The sequence below is a fragment of the Centropristis striata genome, chromosome 20, assembly GCF_030273125.1.
Source record: "Centropristis striata isolate RG_2023a ecotype Rhode Island chromosome 20, C.striata_1.0, whole genome shotgun sequence".
Classification (NCBI taxonomy): Eukaryota; Metazoa; Chordata; class Actinopteri; order Perciformes; family Serranidae; genus Centropristis; species Centropristis striata.
In genome coordinates, this window is record NC_081536.1 from 20,097,103 (window position 1) to 20,121,485 (window position 24,383).

Sequence of the window (24,383 nt, forward strand, 5' to 3'; positions counted from 1 at the left end):
TTTTACAGCAAAGAGATGGAAGTGACGAATTCGTGGCAAAGATTGCACATGGCTAATTCCACAGCGTTAGCGTCCTTTTGCCAACTCTGGTAAATCCAGGGCTAACGTACATGGTTAAAATTATTTGGAAACATGATCATTTATTTAGCTAGTTAATGTGAAACTTTGATTGAATGTAGCCAAAAGCTGGCCGACTGGTGATACAGTGACGTTACTTGTACTGTTTGTTTATTAACTTCCACCATTGGGTTAAAACACATAATGTCCCAGAAATGCTCCCATGAATCAACATATGTACAGCTATGGAGGAATTTGAAAATGTGACACAAATCTAAACCCGATAGCGGGTATAATATCAAGTATCAGTACGGTATGTGTGAAAAAACATGACTCTGTTTCTCTTACTATTTCCCTCTTGCACTCGTCTTCTCTGTCTCACCTGAGCTAAAGGTCCTGGGAACAGCACGCTTACTCCTGCAGTGAGTGACAGCTCGTGGCCCCGAGGCAGCCAGCTCCGCCTCCAGGTGAGGTCTGACCATCTCAAGTTTCCATCTCAACCCCCTCATTCATCTCCTGCCTTCGCCTCCTTCTCTCTCGCTCATTTTCTTTACGTGCACCTTAAGGCTCACTCCGCCACCTGACAACACAGACATACATAAATGTTAAGCTTTGCAAAAGTTTCACAAAGTGTGCATAAATGATATGCACAAAAGTTGTACACACAGTGATTAAACACACAAAGAGACATGCACATGTCTAGTGTATTACAAGGGTGAACACAGAGACATGCAATCACACACACACACACACACGCTGTAACAAAATCACACAAGCGAACATAGAACTACAGCAAGAGAAAAATAAACACAAAGTGACACATCCTCCACTCAACCAGGCACCAACTTAAGGGGGCAAGATCTGTGTGTGTGTGTCTGTGTGTGTGTGTGTGTACAGGGCCTGAGGTTGTGGGGTTTCCATTACAGTGAAGCTTCCTTTCCCAGGTGGAAAAGCCAAACAGAGAAAGTCAGAGTAAAATCTCACCGCCTCGGGGGGGCGACAGCAGCAGTTGTACCCCCTCATGCCTCCACAAGTACGCCCCACCTGTTAGTTACTCCATTAACACTCTGATAATCTGATCAAAATCACAAGCCTGATTTAAAGAAATCCAAACTACCCCTTTAAGGACGAAATGCGAGTAAGTATAACAACACTGGACGAGTTATGAGTCTTATATCGCCACATAGCTACGACTTATTATCTAGTGAATAATCAACAATAAATTATGAAAACATGGATTACCAGTAGCCTTAGCAAAGCTTCAATATGTTTTTACAGGGCCAGCTATATTTAAGGTTGACTCTTCAATAAATTAAAGGTTCTCAAATGTTTTTGCACCACTGACCACTTTTATATTGTCAATTTCATTGTGGACAATGCTCTCTTCCACAAACTATCTGAGGGAACAAACCACTCACTTTTTCTTTGCTTCTGATTTCCAAAGATCAAAGACATTCCCTGGAAAATCACATTTCTCCTACATAAGATTTTGAATGGACCTCTTTCAAAAAAAAAAAAAAAACACCAACCTTGTACAGTCATGATTCATTTTAGATCTGCAATGCCTAAAATGCACTCCCCAAAGTTCATTGAGTAGTCCAGCTTCCAGCTGCCAGTTTGTTTAAAGTCAAAGCAAAAGACGAGTTTGTAATGATGAGACTGGCAGCTACCCCTCAAATAATTGCACTAATCTGTCTATCTGGAATGGTACAGTGGTTGTTTTTCTGTTTGTGTGTGTGAGCCAAAAAGGTACCAAGAGAGAAAGTGGAATTGGATTAAGGTGGTACATTGGGTGAATATATGGAGAAGTGTGTGGAGGGCTGTTTGTAGGGAAGGCTGTGGTTAGGGGGTGTCTCTGTGGGTGTGTGTCACTTTCTTCAGCCAATCAGTGAGTCCTGGCACTCTGGTAAAAGTACGTAGAGTGGAGACCGAAGGGACGCATAGAATGAGCTATGAGAAAATAAAACAAAAGGAGACAGGGATAATGTTCTCAGCCATTTAAATGAAAGTGCCAAAAAATGGGCTCTAAAAAAAATGTGTAAATTGAAACGGCTGTACTTCAAGCCATTCATTTCCTGCGGTATCTGGGTAAATATTATGAACTCTACTCCAGAATACTGAGCACACTATCCATCATGACTCACACAGGCCAAGCTTGAGCTCACTTTTACTCCACTACCAACATAATTAGTTTGAGATATATAGTCTATACAATTCTGCGCATGTGTGTGTGTCTCTGTGTGTCTGATGATGCCGTTTTGCTTCTGGCAAGTTCTAAGGAAGAGAAACATATTGCATCAATCCAGGACACTGAGTACTGCATGACGGCAGTGAGCCAGGGCTGCACACGCACACACACACACACACACACACACACACACAATATGGATGCATATTCTCATCGAGAGTTCATAATTCTCCAGCCCAGCAAGTGCTGAATAGAAATGTAAGATCCTTTATTAAGTTTTTTCATTCAGGTTTTTTTTCTTTTGTAATTATTTTGGTCTTAGTTACAGATGTCTTTTTTTCTTATTATTTAATGATTTATGTATTTTATTTTAACAACCAATTTGGCAAATTTAGCATACACCTGTGGGTGTGTGGGTAGCAAAAAGTGGTGACCGGTTGGTGTCATTTCTAATGTTTATTCTGTCAACATGTTTTTGATGTACTGTGCATGGGAACACTGTTAATTTCCTGTATAAAAAAATGGTTAAAAAACATTTCAGCCTCTTTTCACATTTTCTGATACAATCTCCAATACTCTTTTCATTATTAAAAATAGCTGTTAAAAAAAAGGGAAGAAAAAAGTGCACCTACATGTAATCTACTGTACCTAATTATTATAAACACAAAATGCACTTAGCTAATCAGAATTTGGCCCTTTCAAATGCAATGTCATGCATGTCCAAACAAATATATATTTTTTAGCAAAGGATTGTGCAATGCCAAAGCATGCCGCATAGTATCACTCCCCCTCATTGTTTTATTATCATTATCTTATGTGGCCACTAGCTGTGAGCCTGTTCTCACATGAAACAGTTCAGTCTATTTGGAACATTGAGTTTCAATCTCTTGGTGCTTCTACTTCTGGAGTACACAGATTACAGACTAGTTTAGTCTTGAACTTGCCATGACAACCAATAAAGCATAAAACAATCCCAAATTTCCTCCTTGTGAAGGTGTTGGGGTTTTTTTTTTATTCCCCTCAGTTACAGGATATTTCTTCCAACTGTTTTTGCATTTTGTATAATTCCTATTAATAATGATAACATTGTACTCACCAAATCAAATGCTGTAAATGTGGCGACATTGAAGAAAATAAGTAAAATAGGGCAAGAAACAGGAGCAGACAGAAAATCATACAAGTAATCCTCTATAGTACATTATCCAAACTTATTTGGAAGAAAAAAATAAGGAAAAGGGGAAAAAAAATCTCAAATCTTTCCTTCTAAACATGAATTACTTGCAGACTGACTACTGAGTACTTGCCATCCCTTTTGGCACAGTTTTCCTGTGCAGGGAGTGATTATTATCAATATTTTTGGTGGTCATTTTTACCCTATAATAAAATGTTTTTTCATTATCTGGTAAAATTACTGACTAGTTTGCAGCCTGCATCAGTCAGTCTTGTTTGATTCTCCATTTGACTGCAGCGATTGTGCTGTGTTTCATAACCCAGGTATTATCTTAGTGGGTAGTAGCGTTCTCATAACTGATTGGAACAATGGCCAAGGCCCCGAAAGTTAGACAAAAGTTAGAAAAAGTATTTTCCCTTAAGATGGATGTGTTAGTTAAAGTGGTCAGCCTCCCCATAAATGCAAAATGTCCACATGCATAAACATAAACCTTCAACTGACTAACAGTTTGATTGCATGCAACAACAGAGATATGCATTTTGTGTCCAAGTCACTGTTGCTAAATCATTGTCCGTCATTTAATAGGTGTATCAACTGTCATAAATAAGAGAAAAAATGGGAACTTTCTCTCTCTCTCTCTCTCTCTCTCTCTCTCTCTCTCTGCAGGCCAGCACAAATGATAAACGAGGAGAGTTAACTGGATGAATTTCTCTCCTCATTCCAACGCCTCTAACACTACCTGCCAGCTGGCCAGACAGAAGCAGAGACTTCTGGGATAGATTTATGTGTAGTGGTGGGTCTAAATTGGCCCCACATCAGGATGGCCTCACACTAAAGTATTAATAATGATGGTTCCTGTTTGAGTGTGTGTGTGCAGGATTCTGGCAGCCTTTACATGTCTGGCTTGCCCTCTCTAAGCTGTTCTCCGTCAGCAATACCGCACAAGCACACACACAGACACACACACACACACACACAGAAAGAAGCACATTACCAGAAGCACTTGCAAAGACCAACACACATTCATGCATGCATGCACACGGACACACACAGACACACCACCTCCTCATCCCCACTTGGCTCTGGATGAACCGACCGCAACACACAAAGAGGCTCAGGAGATAGAGCGTGATGACTAAAACTGCTTCTCATTCATCACTCTCTTTTCAACCCTTTCTATCGCTCTTGCCTCTTTACTCACCCATCATAAATACCACTGGTGCGAGAAAATCTATTTCCCCCATGTCCTCACACATGCACACTAAAATAGAGCCATTTCAATGCCTGTCTAAACAATCATTTTCATGTCTAAGGCAAGTTGGTTGATACTCTGCTGAAATGTACTCAATAGGTCCTGCAAGCCAGTGGCTTCTGAGCTGAAGTGCCAGTATTGAAAATGTACACGAAGAGGCGTTTATCTGGCAGATGCAGGATGGTTTAAAGCGCACTGACAATGGGCTTCCACTAGCAACAGATATGGAACCATAGCTAACCAAGACAAGTGTAAAACTGTCCTGCTGACCAGGATTTCACAATAGTTATGAATCATAAAAGCTCAAAGGTTCAATCCCTCATGGGAGGTTTTACCAAAGTTTGAGTCTCTCACTGAAAAGAACGTGTTCACAAGTTTTTAGGTCATTCAAAGCATATGCACCAGAGACTTCTGCTGGCCAAGCTAATTTAACTACTAGTTTAGCTTAATTTGGATAAAATAATTAAGTTATGCGTCTCCTCTAGACTCTCCTTGTGTTATTGGAACAACTGTATCAAATTTTGATAGTGAAACAAGTAACTTTACTGGGATTGTAACAAAAAAAAACCCTTCAGGACTTCCTTGAGGCTCAATAGTTTACTCAAAAATTAGCAGATCACAGACATTTATGACTACTTGTCATTTTGCATCAGCACTATCAAGTGTCCCAAAACAGCAATTTTCACATTAGCAGTAAAAACCATGAACACTACTTTGGTACTTCCATTGTGGGATTAGGGCACTACTTAAATTTGGAAACTACAGAAAACTACAGAAAATGGTGTATAGTTTCTATTGTGGATAAACAGGCAATGAGTCTTTGGAACTTTTTTCAGTCTCTCTTCTCAACATCCAATTTCACCACCCCAATTCCTATTTTCTCCTTCTCTTCACTTACTTCTCATTTCCCTTATTTTAGCCCTCTCTTGCTTATTCTTTCTTCCGTATCCACCACCCTCTTCACCTCCACACTGGCCATGTTATGCGGTTTTGCTCTTAAGAGAACACCACAGCCATCCACAGTGGCAGCCTGAGAACTGTCACTGAGACCGTTAGAAAACCATTAACAACGGCTCACGCTCCTCCACTGTAATCACAGCCTGTTGGCTTTGGAAATGATTTGTGAAACAACAGTCGGTTGCAGCACTGCAACATGGTCCAAGTCTTGAGGCTCAGATGTGAGTGTTAAGCGCTGTTTATGCAAATAGATCTGTAACCAACAATGTCTAGAGAAAAAGGAGACATTTACAGAGAGAGAGAGAGAGAGAGAGAGAGAGAGAGAGAGAGAGAGAGAGAGAGAGAGAGAGAGAGAGAGAGAGAGCAAAGTGGCCTTGAAGTTGAAAAACACTTTTTTAAATGTGTGCAACAGCCAACACGGCCATCAGCACTGGTTCAAGTGCTGATTTACATGACTCAAATTTTCAGATTTGTGCCCTTTAAGCATCCGCATAAAAAAGGGCTCTAATTCAGGTCATTTAAAGGTCCAGCAGGAGGTGGAAAGCGGAATATAAAACCAGATTCTACCTACAGTAAATGTGCAAATACTGTCTGACATCTACTGTTATTACAACAAGGCAACTCTGACTTACGATGCATCTACAGTATGCAGACTGAATGTGATATAGATTGTGTGCAAACACATACGCACAAATACATGCACAACACATACTTTGTACTGTCAAAGAACATCAGAGCGATCCTGAAGAATGCACGACTGGACTGATCATTACACACACACACACACACACACACACACACACACACACACACACACAGTAACTCTAGTGGTTTTCCAGTGAAGTAGAAATATCATTATACAGTTAACTGTACATTACAAATGGGCTGCCAACTGTCTCTGGAGTACCACATGACCACCGCTGGCTCCCGTGATTGGCTGGCTGGCAGAATGGCAAGAGTATCAGGTTAGCGATTGATTGGGTGACGTGTGGTGGAACAGATGGAACAGAGAGGAAGTGTATTCTCAGGAAACCACACCAAACCATTGGGTTTTTCCACAGGCAGGTGAGGTGGACGAACACACACACACACACACACGCACACACACACACACACACACACACACACACACACACACACACACACACACACACACACACACAACACAACACACACACACACACACACACACACACACACTAACAAGACAATTCCTGAACCTACACCTCTCTCTCTCTCTCTCTCTCTTACTGGCTCAGGCTCTTCCTGGCTCTCTCTCCAGCCCTCACAGGCTATTTGGCTCTGCATAGATCTTCATTATGTTTAATTACCTTCTCAGGTTTCACTGGAATGAATCCACATGTGAGTGAGTTGGGGGGCGTTCTTTTCCTTTCCTGATTCTAAAGCCATTTTTTATCTGCCTAAGAGGTGCAATAAATCAATAAAAGACAAAAAGCAGAATTGACATACTTTTCCATGGCAAGATTTATATTGGAACTAAACTAGAAAATCTGACTGTAAGTTAGACAAGATTCATGTTTTTACTGGCTGACCATAGAAAACATGGCTGGTAATGATGAAAATGTCGTTTCAGTGGACAAGAAATGTGTTCAGGAGAAGGCAAAAAATCTCACATGTGAGCAAAGCTACCTTGAATATGTATGAATAAGGACAAAAGCCTTTGTATTCGGACATGCCTTTTTTTCCCCCGTATAATACTTTTTTGAGTTCAGAAAGTGACAGAAACTACTTCGGTCTAACTACGTCATTTTGGTTGTTTTGGAAGCCATACATCAAAATTATAGTCAAACTGACATATGGGCAGATGAGGAAGTGACTGAACTCCCAATGTGTTGCCCACGCAAGGGCATTCATAATCAGTTTATTAAAGTGAACTGATTTTAACTGGATTGTTATGTTGATTTTTTCAACGTTTTCTGTGTTTGTTTGTGGTAATTCAGTTCAGGTATTAATGCCCATCTAGTCCTTATTCTCGTCATTTAAAAACACTCCAGGCAAGAAAAAAGTCAGGTACATTATTGTCTAGAGGAACGTCATACTGTCAACGATGCATACGCTTGAAAAAGCAGCAGACAAGACAAGAAACTGTGGGAAGTTTGAAGGCCGTCCAACCTCTGGATCAACTTTAGGATTGCTACAAATTGCTGAACATCAAGCATGTATTATTTTGGTCAATTGATCAACTGCAGTGGAAATACCAACCGAAGATGAGACTTCCAGTATGAATGATTGAAAGTAAGTTGACTGCAAAATGACTGAAAAAGAGCAGCAAATGTGTTCCTCCTGTTGAGAATACATAGAGTCATGATATTGTATGAAAAGTAGGATCAAGGACTTAAAGGATTTGTATTGGGAAATAACAAATGGACTGAGCACCTTGCAAAGTAATAGTGAGGTGCTGCTACCATTGACAACAACAAATCAGCTTCTATAGTTTATATCAAAACAATTTCAGAAGAAGAAAAAGTATTTTTCATCTTCAACAACAAATATTGTTTATCTCTGCCTCCTGTGAACATTAAGTGATTTTTCCAGTAAAGAGATTGTAAACAATATAAGTTCTGAGAACTCACTTGACTAACAATGCAGTCTTGGTTTATGGTACATAAATGGCGAGACAATATTCGCCCTGTGTACAACTGTATCATATTCTAGGACACGCCTGGTTGGGAAACACTGTGGGAGGCAGAAGAATTGCTCAAGAAGATGGCAGGCTAGTGGTTTTATTTACCAGCAGCAATCTGAGCTGTGCTTCTGAAAATAGTCTCATCTCAGTCCTCCTTGGTGAACTATATAGTATACATTTCAATATTTACTTGAAGAGAAAAAAACCTTTAAAGAAAATCCATCTGCATAGCTCCCCTCCCTGGGTTCATTCAACAACACTATTTTTCCTCTGAGGGAAAATAAATTGTTCAATATTTCTCCACCATTACACGGGAACCCTAATGGGGAAAAAATAAACAAAAGCAACTGGAAATAGCCTCAGGGGCAAACGGCTAAACAAACTCTTTGTGGAATATTCTTTTTGTTGGTGCCTCTCTTGTTTTCTTGTTCTGGTAGGAGGTCGGCTCAGTCACTCTCTGAAAATAGGTAACTGAATTGTATCTTTTGGCAAAGCCTGTCACTGGGGTAGTGCCACATACAAGCGCTATATTCTTTTTTAGACCCCTACCATTTTTGCCTTTAAAAGTACAAGTATTTACCAGGGCTCAACAACAGAGATTGCACAACTGCATAGGGCGAGCAAAATGCCGTGTCGGGCTAGTTAATCTAGCAACTCACTTGCTTGATTGGTTAAGTGGTAGGTAAGCGAGAAAATAACAGCAGCAGGTAAAGACAAAGTTTATGAGCTGAGGCAAGCAAGCATTTCAATGATCCTGGAAGCAGGAGTTCAGCTGGGCAGCGTGAGAGGATGTGTGCTGACTCCAATTATTGCACATTTCTACACAAGTTTAGGAGTATTATAAAACAGGATTATTTTTTCAATCATGTCAAGTTTCTGAAAAAAATGTTACTGGAGTCCCATAAAGAGAGCCATCTCTCTAGCATCAAGTTTGCATGGCACCTACGAGGGCTGTTGATAACCAATCCTCCCAAGTTTAAATATTACAATTAACGTTAGTCTAATAAACAAAACAATTTGTAAAGGGGCAAGTAAAAATTAACTTTGGGCAAGATTTCTGATCTGGATGCCATAATGTACCAGCACACAATTGCTCAGTTGCAAGTACAGCAACAAATAATAATAATAATAATAATAATAATACATTTCATTTATATAGCGCTTTTCTAAACATTCAGAGGCTTAACAGGCAGTAAATAAACTTCGGACAAACATCATTTCTCACAACCTTCACACCCACACTGACAGAAATGCTGAATGGAGGACCCAAACACATCTTTTACACCATTGCAAGGGTCTGAACCCGGAGATGGGTGAAAGAACTTCACACCTTCAAACGTTTTGTATCAGATTGCTATAATATGATACAAAACAGTTACCAAACATACTGCAAGCTCAAAAATTGCTACTGTACCCATTTGCTTTAGACTGAACCTACTACACTGAATTACTTATTTATACCTGATGAAAAATAATATACCTAGTACCTCCAGAGCCTGTATTTTGCTAGTTAGCTACAGCTCTGTGTGAAATGTGCTTTTTGGTGCAAAAAAGTACCCCTCCTGTACCACTATTTGTGAGTGTGCAACCCACTGTGTTGAATTCTTCTTTGCTGCAGAGACCCGTGGAGGTTTACAAAATGTCCTATGACATCCAGCTGCTGTGGGCACGCCAAATATCGCTCGACAGTTAACAATACGCGTCTGCGCTGCAGGTGCACTCACAGCCTCACAAGCGAGCAAGTGTTTTGTGTCACGCTGCAATACGGAGGGGATGATTTCGCAGGTGTAGGACTGTAAACTAGATGAAAACGGCTCATTTCATGGCACCTGGGCAGGTAAAAACTGAGAAATCAATGACGGAATAGGAAAATAATCATACAAGAAAATCTGTTCCTTTTGTTACTTAGAGATGCAGCAGTTTGACTCAACACCCCCTACAACCCCCTTGCCAAAATACACAATGATTTGTTTAAAAATGACAAGACAAGGAAAGACTATTTGGAAGATTACCTGAAGTTTCTCCAGCCAGCAGAGTGATGGTGCTGTACTGTACTGTGAGTAAGAAAGAGAAGGGCTTCAAGCATCCTCTGAGGAACGCTGCTGCCTCCTTTTCGTCTGTAATTCAGAGTTACTAGCTTTGCAGGAGTGCAGAACCATAATGCATGATGATCTCAATCATTTAAGGGTGATTTAGGCTTACACTTCACAAGTTTAATTAATGAGAATTAGCTGCACCACATACTGTGCAAATGGTTCATGTCTGTTGCAGCTTCTTTGAAGCAAAACAATTATTGAATGCTAATAGGGAAGTATACCAAGACAATCGCCTTTAAAAAATAAATTGCAGTTGTTTTGTTAGCAGCACAAATATAAGGGGAACATGAATTTGATAAGATTGCAGGGTTTAAAATGAAATAATTGCATCAGGTTTTTTTTTTGTTTTTTTAAATCCATGATTTGCCATCAATTACACTTCAGAGCTTTCCTAAAGTGTTAAGTTCCTCTGACAGGTGCATTTATAATATCACTACTGGGAATTTGCAAAATCACTTTCTCTGGGTTTATTATCTGTGCTCCCTAAAAGGTGCACCACACCCTTAAGATTTTAACTCCAGGTTAAATCCATGTTCAGGAAGCACTACTTTGGTAGCCTAAATCCATGTATAATCTGTGCCAAGGAAATTGCTCCCATGTGTGTTAATGCGACTGACAGAACTATTAGGCCTCAGTATTAATGGCTTGCTGAAACACACAGCTAAACAAACAACTGCCACAGCTAGCTTACCCCATCTTTGCCCTGAGGGGTCTACGCAGACGAGAGATGTTACTTGGCCCTGCATACAGTAGCAGCTGCCCTAACAGGCACAGTTAGACTGGTGCTAATGGATATGGTTATGACATTACAGTATAATCACCAAAGCAGAGCAGTGAACTGTTGTTCTGGGGAAAAATAGCCTTGTATGCATGTTAATGAGTTCCCTGAAAGTTAACTACGACAAAGACTTTCTAATGCTCCACTGAAACAGGTTTCAGGTTATTGGTAAAGATTTGCATGCCATGCAGTGGTAGTATTGCAGTGATAATGAGACCTCAGAAAACAATCGGATGTTTTCTTCATGAACACACATGGATGGTTGTTTTGAAAGCTATGATGCAGTCAGGTGTAGTTTAATCAGCAAAGTACTATTGTTAACTTATAAGCAACACAGTGGACAATGTCTAAAGCCAGAATTAAGCAGAACTAAACCAATTTGTGTAGGATATTAGCCGTATTCCTACACAAATGTGTTTTCTACACACTATTCCCTATTCAAAGTTATCACGTCACAATGCGAAACTATCTATACTTTGCTCAGTGCTTTATTGCTTATTATCCTTATTCATTTCTACCCCATTATCATTTCTTTTCTCCTATGTCCCCCTGGAAACTTCATAATATATAGCAATACAGTTCTGTTTTGATTTTGGTTTGAACTGTCCCTTTGAGGTTGTTTATGAGAAAATGCCAGCAAAAACCTTATTTGAAACTACAATGAATGCAGCATAAAATATCTGCAAGGCCAGGTCATCAGTTATAGTCCTTGCCTATTAGCTTTACATACTGAAAATACAAGATTGAGCTACAATTTTTTTTCTTTTTCTTTTTTTTGCAATACAATCCATAAAAAGGGGGGTCATAATGCAGAGGAAACATGCAAAAACAGAAGAATATTCCATAACTTAACTGTTCCCAAGTTAAAATGAAATCCCCCTAAGCCCCCACTTCCTTCCTCCCCTTGACACAGGGTTGCTACGGTCTCAGACGGGATTCCCTGTGGGATGAACATGAGATATGTCCATGAGTGTGTCCACTCGCTACATACGTGTGTCAGCAGGGAGGACGGCGGCTTGTGCCTGGACACTATGTCTATACGTGTGCTGAATGTGTGTGCTTTGACACTACACATCTTTGTGTGTAAAAGATCTCGCCACTGTTCTATACTGGATGTGTATAAAGACTTTGCCTATAGAAAATCCCCAGAGGTTGCAGCCTAACCCAAACATCCAACTGTCAATCACCATAAGCCACCAACCACGGTCATGACCCGGGAACAGGAAGAGGCCTCGTTGTCCCTGAACGGATCTTACTGTGCTACTCTGGAGGGAGCCATGTATATAGAGATGTATCTGTGTGTTTAACTTACTATTCAGTGAAGTAGTGGGAGCTCAGCATTAGTGGTAGACTTTTTGCATCTATTTTTTATAGCCATCTTTATTGCACTTCTAAGTTATGTTAAATGTGATGTTGCATACCTCCTTCTGTAAAATGTGTTCCTTGTATTCTTCCACCAACTGTTAATTAACACATCTGAAATAATGGCTCAACAGCTGATCTTATAAAGCAGATTAAGTATTAGCCATGATAAATGATCAACATTACATACAGGTTATTTTACAATGACATTAGAAAATTCAGTGTTTCCGCCATCAGGCTCATTCAGGCTGTCAACAAGGGCTGGGCTTTAATTCATTATGATAATTAATCATCTTTCAATGGAATTACATCCAAATTGAATCATATAAGATACACAATGATGTTATCTTAACTGATTATAACAAGCACTAGGGCTGTATATCATCAAGTATACATATATAAAAATGCATTTGCATATATTTTCTATAGCGTTTCTATTGCAATGTTGCAAAACCAGCAGCCCAGTTGCATTACTGCAATATTTACATCATTAGGATGATGTATTACATTATAATCCTTCCAAGTGGAAGCAAAGCTGGAGCAAACCGTAGAGGCTCTGCTACCAGGGAGTTCACAAAAATAGGCTTTACCATGTGATTATTTCATGTATACTATTTATTTATTGAATAACCAGAAAAAAAATCTATATTGTTATATCTATATTGTTATCGAGATATGAAATTAACTCAGTGGGATAGAAGATTTTGTCCATATCGTCCAGCTTTACTGCCAACTCAGTTTTGTAATGTCACAATAATGAGATGAGATATCTGGATTTTAAATTAATGGAAAAAGAGATATGGAATTGGAGCTACAGTCAGTATAGGCATAAGTCTTGAGTTTAGGCATCAGCATGGGGAGAAAAAAGAAGTTAGATTGGTGCATCAGTGTCCATGTAAAGTAAACTGGAATAATTAAAGGGTTATTTTACACAAGCTCACTTGGGGACTTGGTTTTGGTTTCCCAAAAACAAACTTTTATGTTGATACTAGCATACCCACTGGAAAGTTACACTAACATTTATTTCTCTTCCTCTTGCAGTCTCACTTTCTCTTATGAGTTATCTATTAGCTTGTCCTCCTCTGTTTTTCTTCTTTGCAGTGTGTCTACTACATGTAAAAGGGTCTATACTGTATGTGCTGCAGTGATGCAGAAACAAAGTTAATCAAAATATTGGTTCCTATATTCATGTATAAAAGTGTGGATGACCGGTGAACACCTGGCACCTATTAAAATATTTGCCCAGACAGGAATCACTGCTAAGGAGACATTACTCCTGACATACCCCGTCCTCTGGTTCCCTCTTCCTGCTTTTCCACTCCAGAAGACTTAATACAGATTAAAACAAACAGTCTTAAGACATTACCCACTGTGTGGAGATAAGTGGCAAAGCCTCTTGACAGGGAATTTGTAAGTGACGTAATAGTAGTTTTAGAGAGACCTGGAGGAAAGAAAGGCAAGAAGAAAGGAAGGAAAACACAACTGTGCATTGGAGATGCTTTTAAGGAAAGGAGCCGTATTGTCTTACAAGAACTTTGGCTAGCTAGTTATCAGCTTCTCATCCACTGCCAATTATATTTCCCCTCACTGGAGAAGCCTTTATAAGCTTTGTTGGCGAGTTTTACTGTGAAAAAGACATCATCTCTCCTCAGGAATGCCTATACTGTTTAAATGTGTATTGTTCTCTTGCTTAGAGAGTTTAATAGTATGGCTTTCATGCATTTTATCAATGTTCCTGAGTTAAATGGTTTCATTTCATTACACAGAGCCTCCTACGTTCTATAATGTGGCTAATGCAATCAGTAATAAAGACAAATTTTCTCCTCTCTGTCAGTATTTGTGTGTCAGTGGCTCTAAGTGAGTGTCGGCTGCTTTGAGTGTGCTGGTGTGTGATGAAGTATGTGAAAGGTTGACAGAGAGAGTGTGAGAAAAGGAACAGACAGAGAGACAAAAACACATGTACTGTGTGTTTGTCTCGGAGCCAGTGAATGAAATATACGGGGTGAAGTGTGTGTGTGTGTGTGTGTATGCTTGTGTGTGTCCTGGCACGTGTGAGGTGGTGTGTGGGCGTCGAGAGGGAAAGCTCATAAAACCCATGATCACACTGATGAGGTCACGGGGAGTGAAACCGGAGAAAGCCTTTCATTTCCTGTCTCATTCCATCCCTCTCTCTCCTACCTCCATTTATCCATCTCTCCTCCACACTCCTGCCTATACTTCACTGCTGTTTTTCACTGCTGATGCCAAAAGTCAAAGTCCTTCTCGCCCTCTGCTTATCTGGAATTTTTTCAGTATGGGTCACCCAACACTCGAAAACAAAAATACGAGGGTTTTTTTTCTCTCTTTTCCTTTAAGTGACTGATGTTTGCATTTAGGGCAAACACATGCTTGGTTCTCACTTCTCTTGTGTTCTGATTTTAAACTTGGGCTGCAACCAACATTTATTTTCACTATCAATTAATCTGCCAATTATTTTGTTATTAATTATCATGTTTAATTTTGTGTATGAAATGTAAGAAAATAGTGAAGGGGGAAAAAAAATCTAGAAAACCCATCTTTAAATGTCTGGTTTGGTTCAACCAACCAGTCTAAAATAAATAAAAATATTCAACTTCCAATCATATTAATCAGAGAAAGGCAGAAAATCCTCACAAATGATAAATTGAAACCAGGTAATATTTGGCTTAAAAAAGAATCAATATAGTTGCAGATGATTACTACTTCAGTTAAAATAACCACATGCAGTTGATAAATGATCACCAAAAGGTGAACACTCAACAACAAAAAAAACAAATAAAGCAAAACATGGATTTATGTGAAAGGCATCAGCCTTTGCATGTGGCTGCACTGCTAGAAAAAACTTGTCACATTAAGTGATTGAAAGATAAAACTAAAGACTATTCAAGAAGCAAATATCAGAAATATAGAAGCATATTTTTAGAGTGACCTTTGTTGCCAGTCTAGCTGTGTTAGAAGTTCATTGACAAGGTTTTTGACAGTTTAAGTCAAAAGACAATTGGCTACAGCTTACATGTCTGCAAGGCAACAATTAATGGAAGCTACATAAACATTCAATTTTGCTCACGATGGTTTTCAATAAAATGCAGATTTGAGTGTCACTAGCTGTTACATGTCAGTACCTTACTTAACTTTGGTAATACTGTCAGAATAAATGTGTGTAAACCTCCAACAATAGTTCTTCTCCTAAAAATCCTGTAACCAAATGGAGACTGTATTGATGTCGGTGGTCCCACCACTAACCTGCAGTTATTTTCTACTGGGAGGAGAAACCTGCACAAACCATTGCAATCACACAGTGGCGGTCATAGCCACGGAACAACACCAAGGAAAGTAGACAGGAAAGTGTTCACAGCACAAGTGCCTGAGGATTAGAGACTGTGACCGGAGGTGTACAGTAATACTCCACTTCACTTTTGGAAAGCAGGTGCTCAAAATTTAGCAAGCCTATTGCTTGCATATTGCATTTTACTGGTGCAGCTGCAGTTTTTGGTGGATTAAGGCTATGCAAAAAGACAATAGGGCTTCAGGGATTATTCAGTTTTTTGACAGGTGGTCTGAGAAAACAGAGATATAGACAGGTATATTCAATGCACAATGGATTGATGAGCTGTGAGAACAATTCTCTCTGCTACTGAAATTTAAAAAAAAGTTAAGATTTGTATCCACCTGTGTCTCCATGGCTGGATCTTGAACAGAAGCTAAAGAAAGAGAGCCCCGAAAGACCACTTGGGATATTTTTCTTTGTTAACTTGACTTTTAATAGCTTAGGACTTACCAAAAAACAAACAGCTCACCATCAATTTTCTTCACATTTCACCAAAACGTCAAGGCACACCTGAGCTCACTCCATAACACAACAGCTGTGAACCAGTGAAGCAGAGGATTACAGAGAACTACACAACTACTCCCGCAGTCTTTCTTCTTCTTATCACAGGCTCATTACTGGTCAGTGTTTGACAAAAACTCCGAGGGGCAGAAGTAGCTGGCTGCCAGATTGCCTGTCCCATCTGTGTGCTCACGTTTAGCAGAGGGAGGAAAATTAAAGGCAGGAAAAGAGGGGATGATGCTGAGGGAAGCTGTGTCTACTTCTACGAATACATGTGTTCCCCCAAAATAAAAACAGTGAAGACTGTGCCAAGCTACAGTATATAATACGGGAAAAAAAAACCCGGACAACAAAATGACAAAGGGAGTTAACGTCAAACATAATAAGGCACCTTGATTAGAAAATGAAATCCTTTTTGGAAAATGATTACGCAAAGAAAGACAATGAAATACAGTATGTGAAACTAGTCTGTATATGTGTGTGCGGTTTGTTCAGATCATCACGAAGCAAACTGCCACTTCTGATTAACCTTGATCGAACATCTCTTTGTTTGTGTGTCTAGAATATATTCCATTTGTTCCCCAAAGGGGGGATAGTGGAGCAGCGGCACTAACTGTGATTAGGTATTCTGCATTCAGTATAAGGTTTAGCACAGGGGACCCCAGGCTTTCTCAGAACCATATTTTATGTATTTTTTTTATTTATTCCAGTTTCATAAAAACAAACAAATTAGATAATGTGGATGGGGAGTCTGGGATTAATTTTGAAGCAGCTGATTAGTGTGTTTGTGTGTGTGTCCTGGGATAATTGTGTCTGGGACCATGCCTAAAAAGCCTTCAGGCTTTACTGCAGTCTGGGAGATAGAAACACTTCCCTCCTCCTCCTCCTATCCCCATCTCCACCCATCCCCCCTCCAGCCCACTCATTCTCTGTTCACATTTTCCTGTTGTCTGGAAGGAAAACTTGTTTTTTTTTTAACTGGTGTCTTCTTTCCTTTTTCCATCACTCAACACATCCACTCATCTTTTCTCCCACCTTCATTTTCTCCCATCCTCCCTCTTTTCCTTTCTCATCCATGCCCATCCTCTCCAATGTGAGTTCATATTATGCATCACTCTATACCTACATCAGTAGGTATACAGGAAACGTTTTTTAAAGTCAAAACCTCATCTGCAGATGAAGCCATTCTTTTAACAGTTAGAAATCTGTGAAAGATTACATGTAGAGTCCTGCAGTTGGTTTGTCCCATCACAGTCTGTTTTATTTACATTTCAGACAATGTAAATAAAACAGACTGTGATAGTTTTTTTTAAATATTCAATAGAAAACTGAAGGAAGACAATATTTTTAAGTTTAAATTGCTAATATTCTAAACTAATATTCACTGAATTCTGAATTAAGATTAAGATTATTTTTTGCAAACACACCAAAAACAGCAAGCAGAGAGTTGTCCTATGCATGTTACCCATCCTTTTCACACCAATGAACACACTACATTATTTACATGTAGTACTACTACATTTATTTACACAGCATCTCAACCTCCTCAGCATCCCCATCCTCACAGTGACTTCATTTCAGGACCCTGATGAGGTCCAGTCCGATGCGTCCCCTCTGAAGGTCCACATCCAGGACCCGGACCTCCACCCGTTCCCCAGGTCCCAGCGCCAGGCTGCGGCGGCGCTGGCTGACAGGCAGTTTGTCCAGGGTGATGTTGCTCTTGTGGATGAGGCCCGATCGGCCAACACCGATATCTACAAAAGCCCCGAACAGAGTTGTGTTGTCCACCCAGCCCGTCAGCTTCTCACCCACCCGCAGGTCCCTCATGGACACAATGCCCCGCTTAAAGTCCAGCTGCTGAAAATCTGGAGAGGACAAGAAGAGATTAAGAGAGAGAATATCTAGTATGGTGGTAGTAGATAGAAGTGAAGGAGATAGATCGAGGACAAAGTCAGGTACGGGTGGCAGCGATCACAATTTTTTTGGAGGACACACAGGAAAAGGGGATGCAGGAAAGTGAGGGGGCGGGGCAAATATGACAAACAGATATTACATTTCGAGCAGCAACCCAATACTTGTGTCTACATACTTCCACATTTCTCAGTATTCTAGTCTACCTCACTTTCCACTTGGCCTGTTCATGAGAGATCTTTTTCCTTTCTGTAGCATTAACACAAACAAGGAAAGCTCGCGCCCCAGGAAATAGTCCAGTCCAATTATCCTCCCCACAGCACTGATTTCATGCGGTAGCCGGGGCCCATCTGTTTACTCAGCTGAGCACTGGCTAGGAGGCCAAGCGTGGTGTGCTGCAACCGAATAGGGCCAACCTGAGAATGAACCTTGAAGCTGCGTTCCTCAATTTTAAGAAGAGCTAGCCAGCGCTAACTGGGTATCCAGGATTGACTTTTTTTTTTCTCGCTCTCCATGAAACTGTATAAAAAAGGAGAGCCTGGTAATAAGGCACGGAAGTTATTTTGTATTTAACTCACCAGTCTGGAAATAAGACTGCGATTAATTTGCATTTTAATCTCGTTTTACATCAGGACAACAGGCCTTGTATATCTTTCCTGTATAATGTAGTCGATACCCATTGACCAATTCTCAACCAGTATGACACGTATAGACAGACAGTAATCTTTTTTGCATTTTCTTTTCAAATAGTGGGTATTTTTTTCAAAACAGATTTCTTATGTTGACTCTTCAGGTCTTATAAGCATGTTAAATATAACATACGTCTGATTTGTTTACAACACATGACTTTCAGCTTACTGCACTTTTGTATTGTATTACTGTATTTGTATACACGCTTTATCTAAATACAGGCAAGAGAAAGAACAAAACAAGTGAGACAAGTGAGGTCTGAAATTAGTTTACGAATGGCTGAAAATCTAAAAGTTTGTGACCGTGTATGATTTTAGGTATGTTTATGTGTGCCCTAACTCACGAGTATGACATTAAGGAGAAAAACAGAGGTCTTTGTGTATTTTTGCATGTGTGTGTAAAGATATGTCCAACAGCATAGTCTGCTGGACCCATCACACCCAGTCAGAAACACACTACTTGTGTTGTTGGGCTACAGGGAGGAAGCCATAGCACTGTCAGATCTGATCAAGTTACACTGCCAAGACGTGCCTATTATAATAAAGGCAGAAGAAAAAGTCAATGTGTGTTGGAACTAGCAAACCAGTCAAAGAACTGGGCAAACTGTCTATCAGTCAGTAGGGACCAATAAAGGACATTAAGAAGGAAAGATGAGAAACAACAAGAAGTTACATGTGCAGTCTGTGAATTTTTATGATTCAAAACACTGATAGCTTTGTGTCCAAAACAGTTTTTTGCACAAAAACTTAGAGAAAATATTGAGAAATACCTGTTTTTTTCCCCCAATTTAAATCATATTAGTTTATAAATGTGGTAAAGCATGTCAACACTGTTGAATTTTCTCTAAATCTGAAAAAAATCTGTTATGTTATTATTGAGTTCAAATGGATGAATATGTATATTTTTCCTCTTGGAAATGTCCATATGCTTTGTATGCCGTTTTTATTATTTATTATTTCAGTGTGACTGTGAATGGCAGGAGTCTTACTTTGTCTTATGTCAAACCCGGGGGGCTGTGTGAGGCCATCGATGATGAGTTTGAGCGTCTCAGGTGTGGTGTCCACTTTCTTGGCCACTGCCTCGACATCGCTGGTCTGAACCATGTTCTCCACACACTGTTGCAGACATGCACTCCCGATCTGGTCGACACTCCCATCCACGAGGGACAGAAACCTGGACAGAAGTTTAGAAACAAATATGTAAAAATATAGCCCAGAGTGTGAAACTTACACTTATAAAGCTACAAAAGAGTGAAAGCAAATAAACAATCAAAAGCATTTTTGTACGTTTAGGTATTTGAACACAAGTTCATATAGTGGGCAGCAGTTTTGATGGCGGGTGCACCACCTCTCTCGCAGTCTGGAGGAGAGAGCTGACCCTATGAGGGATGGAGTAATAGACCAGGAGAGAGGAAGGAATGGGGGGGGGGGGGTGACGACAGACAGGGAAGAATGATTAGGAAAAGAAAAGTAACTGTCAGAAAGAAGAGAAACAGAAGATGAGACATGCAAAGATGTAGGAAGCTGGGGAAAAAAGCCGAGCTAATGCAGGTAAAGTGAGAGGGACCTGGGGGAGACTGGAGGGAGGGCAGCAGAGGTGTGGGAGTAATTACACACAAAGGCATGAGCTGCAGAGGTTGAGTTTTCTGTTCTTAAAGCACACAAATACACATTTATTTTACCCCCCATTAAATCAGGTAAATCCACAGTGGGCTGTAAACACCCTGACACCTTGTCTCATGAAACTGCCTCCACTCCGCTAAGGTCGTACTGTTTGTCCATGTGTCCTCGGCCTGGAAAAATCTCCTTCTATCACTTTATTCTAGCAGGATGTCCCACCTCCGAAATGTCTAGACAGTCAGTCAGGTTGCACCATTTAAAACTTATGGAGCCTGAGATTTAAATCCAAACTAATTAGCTAGTCCACATTCTAAACACACTTAGTAACAAACTGGCATGAGCGCCAAAGTAGCAAAAAGGGGGTATGGAAAAACTGTGTGATGTGTGTGTCTGTGTGCGTACTGTACTATATTATTTACAGTAGGCGCTTTGCCTGGCTGGTGAAAGATGTGAATGCATTTGCCTCTGTGCATGTGTTCATGTATGGACCAGCTGGGCAGCGACCGTGATGGATGTCGCTCACTGGCAGCCTGACGCCTAACAGACTCCGCAGCTGTCCCCCCCCATGATGGACAGAACAGGTGGACACACACACATATCAGAACACACACACACACAAAGTTGATTCATACACAATGTTGTTCAGAAATGCTCATTTGGCAGTGGCAGAGACAGTGCGGATGTAACGGGACACGGCTTGTGTACAAACTATGTATGAGACAGCTGTGAGCGGAGAGGCCCCTGCCAGCCTAAGTCACCGTCTACCGTCCGAAAGAGGGAGACAAGCGGAATCAATCCCTCGACACCATCGAGCCAGATCGGTACAAAATAGTAGCTGACTTTGTGCCAGAAATGGCTTAGTGGTGAGGAAACGGCACCTTTGGACTAAACTGGACGCCTGTCTAACACTAGGATCTTGTCTCCTGCGTCTCCCTAGGCTTCTTAACTTTCCAACCATATATCTCTCGACAGGAAAAGAAATACTGGCGTCCTGGTGGCCTAGTCATCTAAGATGCATACCATAGAGCCCCCATGGTTTGAATCCAGCTTGGGACTTTTGCAGCAGGTCATGCCTCTTTCTCTGTCTTACACACAATATTTCCTGTCTTTCTCTGGTGTGTCAACAGTTCTGAACATGCCAAAAAAGAAAGGATAGGATGCACAGGAGGAAGTATTAGCCCTAGGGCTGGGAAATTACTTTAATTTTATTATAAATTACAATGCTGGCTCACAACAAATATGAAACCGGGTAACTCATATAAAATAATAATTGTGGTGCCTTTTGTTTCGCAATGATGCTCTTGTTTTGTCTTCAAATCTCCCTGAAAGCACAAACTCACGCTAATGGCGGGTTCACACTGCACATTGAAGCACTGCAAAGTCCAGTGAATATGTCAATTCGCAAAACTTATATCCTGTATAATATTATATAGTTTATAACAGATTATCAGTGGGTTTTCTTGCCTGATTTGCTTGTGGTAGACAGCCAGGCAGCAAAACTTTTGCTTTGATTGCAGGCCAGCAATGGAAGGTCAGTGTGAACGGCACAGTTTTTTAACAAGAGCGCCAAAAGGAAGCGGACAAAACGTCAAGGTGCTTAAGGGTGCCATGATAATGGCAAAAGAGAGCCTATGCAGAGTAATCATTTTAAATAATCGTGATCTATAACCATGATTAGAATAACCATGCAGCCTCATTTTTATTTGCTAAAGCACAACACACAAAGTAATTTCTCACTTTAAAATTTGTTACGGTCAATCACAGAGAAACTTGTTTCCTCATTGGAAATTTAGAAAAAGCTGTTTATACCACTAGGGCTTAAATCAACATAATATACAGTTTGATTTTCTGTTTATATGCAGTGAAGCCAAACTGCAGGCTTTTCTCGGTGGATCCTGATAGTTGAACCTCAAACAATTCAAACGTCAGAGCTACAACCTTAGAAACACACAGGTTCAAGAGGGCAAAAGAGACTATCAGTTTCAAATTTAGGAGCATCTCTTTAAACGATGAGTGACAAAAAAAATATTCAAGATGGAATGATAAAGGGAGACGAGAGAGGGCAAAAGCAGTGTTGAATTAAGAGCAGCCTGTATTCTGGCTCTAGACCCTACAGTGGTTTTGGTGGGTGGTGGGTTCTACTTTCAGGTGTCTGTGTTGCCGATCTCATTTTTCCAAGGGTGTATGTTAGTATTTAAGGGGTTCCAGGAGTCCAGAGGCCTCCACCACTGTTGGGTTCATACTCGTATAATTACTACCAACAGTGTGTGTATGTGGTGTGTGTATGTGTGAATGTGGGGTTGGGTGGGCTAGGATATAGATTTTATCCAGGCCCACAGCAAGAACCCACTCTGTCTTGTATTATAATAATATTGGGCCCCTACAGTTACATATCAGAGAAGTATTCATCATAGACTGGACCCCCACTGTCTCATATCAGAGTAATATCATAGATTTCATGGATTGGAGTCAACTGCCCAACAACAATATGCTTCACTGATATTTAATGTTAATATTCTAAGAGTAGTTTCTCTTTTAAGCAAACTTATCCCACTTTTTCTGAAACAAAAGTGGGTGGATGTGTGTGTGTGTGTGTGTGTGTGTGTGTGTGTGTGTGTGTGTGTGTGTGTGTGTGTGTGTGTGTGTGTGTGTGTGTGTGTGTGTGTGTGAAGAGAAAGAGCGGGATTGTATGTTGTATATGGTTACAAAAAGGGGGTGATGTGTGGGCTGTGAGCAGTAATGGAGGATCCAGTTTCACTAATGTGATGAACATGATATTCCTTATACACCATAAAGACACGCCGAATACACACACACATACACCAAAAGCATTCCTCCACAATCTTGCCTCCATACTTCTTGTTTTCATCAGTTGTAGATAAGGGTGTGAGAAGAGCAGTGAGGCATCTAATGCTCCCCACAGGTTGAGTGTTTTAATTTAGAGGAATTTAAATATGATAATCAGAGAACATTTTTAAGAGAACCTTAACTGAAATTAAGAAAGGAAATGTTACACACTCACCAAGAGTGCTGGGCTATTTTGCAAAAAGCATGACGTACTTTCTGATTTTGAAGTTCAGTGGAAGACGACTTGTTTTCCATTGTAATAAACTATACCAGGAAGCTTGAATTCCAAGGAAGAGCAAGTGCTGACATGCATCATCAGATGTCAACCCCACAGACAATGTTAAAAGAGAGAAGTGACATCGAGTAAAACCACAAGACACGGTTTGGGATGTGCAAGAGTTTGCAAAACTGAGGCTATCACAAAGTATATGTGCAAGCAGGGGAAAAATTTGTACTGGATTGAGTGCATTGCCAGACATGGATTATAAGATAGCCATAACAAAGGACATAACATTTGCCAACAGAGAGTTAAGAGTTCTGAACAGCAGGGAAAAGCAGAGAATGATGGTGGATTGGTGAGAAACAGGTGAAATATTTAATGTTAGAAAGGAAAAAGACAAGGGGGAAAAATGTAAATGCACAGCCAACATGATGATGTTTTTTTCTACCACACTGTAGACATCTGACAGATGATTAAAAAGAACAATGAGACAAAAAAAAGAGATAAACAGAGAAAGATGGATGGAAAATAATGAAATTTAAAAAGAAATTTAAATAATTATAAGATGTGTTGATTTAGGGAGAAAACGTGTATTTAATGGGTGAGAAGGAGAAATGACAAATAAAAAAAGAAAGAAATGAATAGAAGGTGTATTATATTAAAAGCGGGGAATTATTTAACCGCTGAAAGCTCTTTGATATACTGCACAATACAGTATCTGCTGACACATAATACCCACAG

General features: G+C 40.1%; 1 protein-coding gene across 1 annotated transcript in view; it reads right to left on the reverse strand.

Annotated features, from left to right (window-relative positions):
- Positions 1-17,390: 17,390 nt before the first annotated feature.
- Positions 17,391-24,383, reverse strand: part of srbd1 (S1 RNA binding domain 1) — a 51,565-nt gene continuing 44,572 nt past the window's right edge. The window contains exons 20-21 of the mRNA XM_059359531.1: positions 19,945-20,129; positions 17,391-18,220 (exon numbers count right to left, since the gene is read on the reverse strand). Coding sequence (XP_059215514.1) covers positions 17,928-18,220; positions 19,945-20,129 — 478 coding nt within the window. The 3' untranslated portion in view covers positions 17,391-17,927. The remainder of the gene's footprint in view (positions 18,221-19,944; positions 20,130-24,383) is intronic.